The sequence below is a fragment of the Pyrus communis genome, chromosome 16 (assembly GCF_963583255.1).
Source record: "Pyrus communis chromosome 16, drPyrComm1.1, whole genome shotgun sequence".
Taxonomy (NCBI): Eukaryota; Viridiplantae; Streptophyta; class Magnoliopsida; order Rosales; family Rosaceae; genus Pyrus; species Pyrus communis.
Window position 1 is genome coordinate 19,698,864 of NC_084818.1, and position 7,573 is coordinate 19,706,436.

The 7,573-nt window shown below is 37.7% G+C and overlaps 1 protein-coding gene across 1 annotated transcript; it reads left to right on the forward strand.

Moving 5' to 3' along the window:
• The first annotated feature begins 1,731 nt into the window (after positions 1-1,731).
• On the forward strand, positions 1,732-4,747 carry LOC137720241 (autophagy-related protein 13b). The gene is given in 7 exon segments (XM_068459279.1): positions 1,732-1,983; positions 1,985-2,717; positions 2,720-3,177; positions 3,256-3,404; positions 4,238-4,289; positions 4,291-4,444; positions 4,447-4,747. Coding segments are annotated over 7 exon segments (1,857 nt in total). The 5' UTR covers positions 1,732-1,803; the 3' UTR covers positions 4,578-4,747.
• Positions 4,748-7,573: the final 2,826 nt, after the last annotated feature.

The following is a 7,573-nucleotide window of genomic DNA, read 5'->3' on the forward strand; positions in this document are numbered from 1 at the left end:
CACCTAACTTAATTTATACTACTTAACATAAATAACAAATTAAATTCTAGGGTTCAATTTTCAAAACTCACTAGATTTGAAATTCATTGGGGGAATCAAATATGAGGTCAGTTATCACAGAAGGACTCTGAACCTAGCTCCAATTAAGCAAAAAACATGTCCTTTTTATGGAACCGACTGCACAGCTTTCAACCTAACTCCCTTGATTTTCTTCATAGATGTCTGGAATTTATGTGAGGCCAGAAAACACATGCACATATCAACTGTAACTGGGTTTGGAACGGGAAACAAGGTTTTGAACGGGAAGGATATTTTTCAATAGCAACAATATTTGAGTAAATGCAGGAGAATGAGTGTCTTTGGAGGAGGACAAGACTTAATAAAGACGATAAGTGTTGATGTTGGGGGGGGGGGGAGGGGGATAGTTTAAATCCTAAGAAATTTTGAATTCATGCCAATTACCATTTTAATTAAGTGACGGGTCATCTATGACCCAGTTTCACCCTAAGCTCATTATGATGGATTCATTTTTAGCCTATCAATTTTTATCGGCCTAGAGGTTCTTTCTCTCACATAATTTCGCCCCCTATTCCACTCTATATGATACTAATATTTCTATCAAGCATAAGTTCTATTACAAGTCATCGATGTATTTCTAGATTTTTTTTGTGATTTAGTACAACGGTTAGTCCTTGAATTTAGAAAGAATATAGAATAAAAAAAGCCCACTTCAAATTAATAGTAGTCGGATTTTTTTGTGATTCAGTACAAATGTTAGTCCTTGAGTTTAGAGGCTGAGCATGGCTCTAAGTACTGGTTTGGTACTAATGTGCTTTTATAAAAAGTGGGTATAAAAAAAAGCTGAGCTCAAAAAGGTGTTTGGTAAACACTTAAAAATAACTTATTTTCACAGTTTTGGGTGAAAAAAAGATGAAAACGTGAAACAGGAAAAACAAGCTTATTTTCACAGCACAACAAAAACAGTTTTTTTTTAAAGCTCAGCAACAGTTCTAAGGCATGCTGTGAATACCCATTAAAACCCAAATTCTTAGGTGGGCTTTAGATTACGACGTGGCAAAATGTGGGAAGCCGAAAAAGCCTTTACGATCGATTTGTCGAAAACAGATAAAGAAGACACAAAACTCAAAAATAAATAAAGAAAAGAGAAGCCTGGCGAGTATTCCTTCTACCACAATGTCTCTCTCTCTCTCCCCAGTCGGTCTCTCTTGTCTCTCTCGCTAATTGGTGAGTTGAGCAAGCTAATACTCTCTCTCTCTCTTGATAGTATAGTTGTTTTATGCATAGGCTGGATTTTACTTTTCCTTCTCGTTAGGGTTTGTTCAATTTCACGGAAATCATCCATACTTGTAGAAACTGAATGAAAAAAAAAAAAAAAGCGAAGAAATTTAGTAAGAAAGTGACAACCCATGTAGCTAAGCGTGTGCTGAACAAGGACTTGGAACATTGCCTCCTTGCCTGGTCTCTTCCAATTTGACTCTTCTTTTATTTATCACATATCACTTTTGTTTTAATTGTTTCCTTTGTATATTTTTGCATAATCTATCTGGGTTTTCGATCATTGTTCCGATTGTGATTGGAACTTCGATGAAGTTGGCATGTTTTATGGTCGATTCGGGTTTAAATAGTTATGTTAATTCATGGGATTTTTGTGCTTGGAAGAGCATTGAACTGTTTGTGCTTCCGTTGTTTTTGCAGTTAAATGCTTTGGAGTGGAGTCTGATATTTGCAGCTCCATTATATCTTCGTAAAAGGGTACGTGCTACTTGGATAAGTTTTCACGTTATGGCATCTTCTCATGGCAATACAAACTCTGAAGCAGCAAAAGTAATGGAACAAATAATCACTAAATTCTATGCCAAAAGTCTCCACATAATCCTTGAATCCAGGACTCCATATATGTCCTCGCGTAATTTTAGCGGTGAACGAACCCTATCATCGCCGTCCTCATCGAGTGTGAGGCCAAAGGGATAAGTGGTTTAATCTATCTCTTAAGGAATGCCCTGTTGCACTGGAGAATCTTGATCTCTTTTGTAGCCGGGGCCATTTTGAACCTGTGGTGGTTGATGTGATTATGGTTCAAAGACCACTTGATTGTGACCTGGTGAAGTGTTCACCTAAAAAGGATCTTGCTAGGAACTTGTCATTGAAAGAGCGTTATCCATACTGTTGGAATTATGAGTAGGATGAATTTGGGTGTGATGCAAAGAGTGAAAAGATTATAGAGAGATGGGTTGTGCAGTATGAGAATCGGAAGATCAGAGACACAAATTTAGGGAGCAGGAGGTCGAGCAATATTAATTTGTCTACATGGTATAAGAAATCAATGTTATTTTTGAGATCTTTGTATGTCATTGTTAGGCTATTACATGTGTACAAAGTTTATCGCGACCTCATTTCATCTGGACAACTTCGGCCATTTGCTATTACTCACCGGGTATCCTCTTTTGCTGAGAACTTCACTTGTAGAGAAGAAGCAGAAATGCAGCGGTTCGGGTTCACCCATGTGGATACAGCTGGTGGCAGGCTTTGTCTTTTTGTATTATATTGTTTATCACTTTCAGATGTAAGCTCTGAACCATCAACTCCTATGTCTTCACAACTTATTCCAAACTAAGTTGGCAGCCCATTGACAAACCCTCTTAAAAGGTTCCCATCACTTCCTGTTACAAGAACAGTAGCACATGCCCATCTATCATCGTCCCATTCTCAAGGAGGCATAGTTGGAGTTTTGACCATTATAGAGCTTCACCAGATTCAGTTTCTTTCTCACCTTCACCTATGTATTCAGAACCACATACTTTGATTTCTAATCTAGGTACTCGTCGTTTTCAACCGAAAACCTTGCCACCTCATCTACCTGAAACATCTTGTGTTCATAAAAAGGATTCAAACTTTGATGAGTATTGTCCTTCACTTACTGTTTCACCCTCACAATCCTCTGTTGCACCGTCATTGCCATTCTTTATTCCTGGGAGTCATCATTCAAAGCCTTTTTTACAATCTGAGAATGCACCAGTTAGTGAACCGGCGGCTAAACTTGCTAATTTCCCTACATATTCCAACCAGCTAAATTTTCCTGTAAGAGGAACTGGATCTGGAAGTTTTAAGAGTGGTAAAACTACAGGTTTTAGTCAGCCTGGTACTGCAATTGAGAAGGTATTGTAGATGCTTATAACTGTGAAAGTTTCATTAGAAATTTGTTGTCTTTATTTAATGCTTGTTATTTTAATGCAGTTGTTTTCTTTTGGGAAAGATGAAGCTAGACAGTATTCTGGGGTGAAATCCAGCAGCTCCAATAGGTCTTTTCCTGATGATTTTGGTGATACTGAGCTTCATTGCCCATTTGACGTGGATGATGATGATGTGACAAATCCAGGCAGCATGTAAGTTCTCAACTTCATATATTTCAGTTACTTCTATTTCTGTATTTTACACATGATGTTCCATATGCTATCCTTTTTGTTAGTTTCTCTATGCAATGTGTAGTTAGTTTTGATTTTTTGGAAATAACTTGCAAGTCAAACGGTTAATAATTGTCTACAATTGTAACGGGACAAAGAGGGGTAGCTGCACTGTCAACATGGTACATGCATTGATCATTGAATAAACAAGTGATGTGAGATTGATTAGTTAGAAATTAGAAGAAAGCATTCTATAAGATAAATGATTTCTTTTCTATAGGTTAGTTGGTTATAAGCTTAATATACAAGCAACTCGTGTTCATACAGTGTTGTAATGTGTTGCACCATGCTTGGTACATGAAGGGTAGCCCATTTTAGTTAAAGCCCACAAAATGATTTGGGACATATGGGTAATACATAAGTATACTTGCTAAAGGGACTCACGTTAGTTGTCGTGCTTTACACTTCTTTGCTCCTTTTTATTCAGAGAAACATAATATTACCTAATGCAGTAGATGCATGCTAAGGAGTACAATCATCTTTTGAATAACCATCTCATAATAAATGTATGAAAAATTGTAGCTATGAAAAGTCGATCTCAAGCATCAAAGTCCTCATGCACATTAAACCATTTATTTGTTAAAATAATGTCCTTAGTTTATGGGTGAGCTACTTTGTTCTCTACATCTGGTCATAGAGTTCAATGTCGAGCATTCGTTTAGATTCTCTTGATTTGTTTATGAAATACATATAGCCCTTTCAAATATATAGATTTTGTTTTGCTAATGGGATGTGATCTTATCTTTTTGCCTCAGACCTGAATCTTTTGACAAACATGTACCCCTATGTGAGCCACATGAGTTTGAAAGGTTGTTTCCAATTAAAAAAATCCCAAGATGCTGCTGTTGGGGTGCTTGTACGAATGTTAAGGAAAGCTCCATCTCTCCGGCAGGATAACTCGAATTCAGTAAATTTGTCACAGGCAGGCAGGCCTAAAATCTGGAGTAACTGTAGCCAAGAGCCTAAGGTTCGTCAAGCGTTGTTTCGTCTGGGCTCATATCATCAAAAACTACTGCTGATGCATTACAAGAGCTCTAAGGTTACAGGGACATGAAAAACTCGTTAATCGGGAAAGGCAGTAAGTCTCACATTTAGTCCAAGTATGCTTGCAGCCATTTTGAATATATGTATAGCACTTTGGTTTTCGCTTTTCTTGGTTTCAATCTGAATGGTTGAAAATTTTATTTTGTGGCGTCCACTTCCATATGTACATATATTTGAGAAACTTTGATTATATAAGTTTAACAACGATGTATATAAATAAGTTACCGGTTTCCTTACGAACTTCTATATCCATAATGCTTACGCATCCTTTACTATCGTAGTTCTATAATAATTCTAATTGGCTTGTTGCCTGGAAAGTGATGCTTTTATTTTGCTACGGTATACTTGTGTTTTTCAGATTAGTGTAGGCATTGAGGATCTATTTGATCAAAGATCCCCTCAATATGTTGGATTGGAACTTTATTGCAATTATGATCAGTTGGATCACTGGAGACCATGTTTTTCTGCATGTCCACCATGTTTAAGGCTATAGATGAGGTTGGTTTAATTGCAGTGCTGCTTCAGGTTGTAGTAGTAGTGCTTATTATTAACAGAAGTATGAATCTCTAAAGAATACAAAGATTAAATGGAAAGAGCAAAAGCAGAAGAGTAAAGGATTCTCAGATTTCTTAGTAAAATGAAGAATTCTTACAAAGCTTTCTTACTTAATGTGGAAGACTAAATGGCTATATGTACTAACAAATCACAATTACAATATTACCCTCTAACCTCCTTACTCAATTACCATCTTATCCTCCTTAACAACCTCAACTCCCAACTACCTTTCTGTTAACTAACTTGACTCAGCCATGTGTCATTGGTTAATACTCCCCCCTCAAACATAGCTGGGGAAGGCCCAAGCTATGGTTGGGAGTTGCTGTGATCCTGTGATGAAGCTGCATTTGAAAACTCCAACAGTGTTTGATGACTATCCTGCACCCGTGTCTTGAAAGCGCCCAGAGTAAGATTGATACAGTGTTTTACAAAGATTAGAATGTGAAGACCCTTAATAAATACATCTGCAACCTGCTCTTCAGTTGGTATATAATGCACAATGATATCACCTTTCTGGACTTTCTCTCGAACAAAATGAAAATCGGTATCCAGATGTTTGATCCGAGAATGAAACACTGGATTGGAGCACAGTGCTAAAGTAGAAAGATTATCATAATGAAGTTTAGGTGGGATTGGAAGAAACTGACGCACATCTTTGAGTAATGACCGTATCCAATATACATCAGAGGCATAGTGAGCTAAAGCTTTGTATTCAGCTTCGGTTGAACTGCGGGAGACTGTAGCTTGTTTCTTTGACTGCCATGAGACAGGATTAGATCCAAGAAACACAACAAATCCAGTAATAGACCTCCATGTATTTATATCGGCTGCCCAATCAGAATCAGAATATGCAGCAATGTTAAAATCAGATGTTCTGGTATACTTTAAACCACAGTCTAAAGTTCCATGCAGATATCTCATGATTCACTTCACCAGATGCATGTGCATATCTGTTGGATGAGTTATATATTGACAAACAACATTAACGGAATGAGCAATATCTGGGCGAGTGAAGGTGAGGTACTGAAGGGCTCCCACAAGGCTACGATAATGAGTAGGATCAGCTAAAAGATTGCCTTCATGTACAAGTAACTGAGAGTGAGGCTTAGATGGTGTTGATGTGGATTTACAATTCTCCATCCCTGCTTTCTTGAGTAGCTCTTTGGCATATTTTGACAGTGTTACCAGTAATGAACCATCGGAATTATAGTGAATTTGCAATCCCAAGAAATATGTTAATATGCCCATATCCTTTAATTCAAACACTTCAGCAAGATTAGTGATAATAGATTGAAGCTTGCGTGAGGATGAGCCTGTGAGGATAATGTTATCAACATAGAGAAGAAGTAGAATAACGTCCCCATCAACCTTTACAAACAAACTAGAATTCGATAATGCAGTTTGGAAACCAAGTGCAAGGAGAAAGCTTGTGAATTTTGAATTCCAGGCTCGTGGTGTCTGTTTAAGATCATACAAGGACTTAACTAATCGGCAAACATGATTTGGATATGTAGGATCAACAAACCCCTGTGGCTGCTTCATATATACTTCTTCCTCAAGGTCACCATGAAGGAAAGCATTCTTGACGTCTAATTGCCTCAAATGCCAATTAAATTGTGCTGCCAAAGCAAGAATTATCCTGACTGTAATATGCCGGACCACTGGACTGAATGTCTCAGAGTAATCCAAGCCCTCATTTTGACTGAATCCTTGTGCCACCAATCATGCTTTGTACCGGGAAATAGTGCCATCTGAATTCCTTTTGACTTTATACACCCATTTACTTCCAATAACTTCTCTATTTGATGGAAGAGGAACTAGTCTCCAAGTCCCTTGAGCCTTTAAAGCATCGAATTCCTCCTGCATGGCGCTTTTCCATTGAGGTACAGTGGATGCAATTCGAAAGTTTTTTGGTTCTTCAACTTCTCCAATGTCAGCAAGGAAAGAGAAACCACAGTAATCTATAGTAGTAGCCGAGACTAAAGAAGAGTCAAGTTGAAGAGATGACAGTTTAGGAAAATTGGCAAAGAAAGAAGAATAATCCTATCTTGGTATAGCCCCTGTTTTGAGCCTTGTTTGAATTCCAGTAGTCATATTGGAGACATCACCATTACTTGCCATGTCATTAGAAGGGGATAAAGGGAGAATTACCTGTAGTTGTGCAGGATCTAAGACAGGAAGCAAGGAAACTGTACCAGATGGAGTGGAAAGAGTAGGTGTTGATGCTGATTGTGTTTCAAATTCCTGTATTTCTGAGCCTTGATGTAGAGGACCGGATACATGATGAGGAACTTCAGAAGATGTTGATGAGGTATTCTCAAACTGATGCATTGAAGATACAGTGTGCTCAACTTGACTTGGATGAACCATAGTATTAGGAATCGAATTTCTCATTGGCATTGGTACAGGAATAAACACATGCACTAATTGAGAATTGGTAGTAGCAGATTGTTCTTTTTGTAATGACTTTGAAATTTTCATGTAAGGAAACC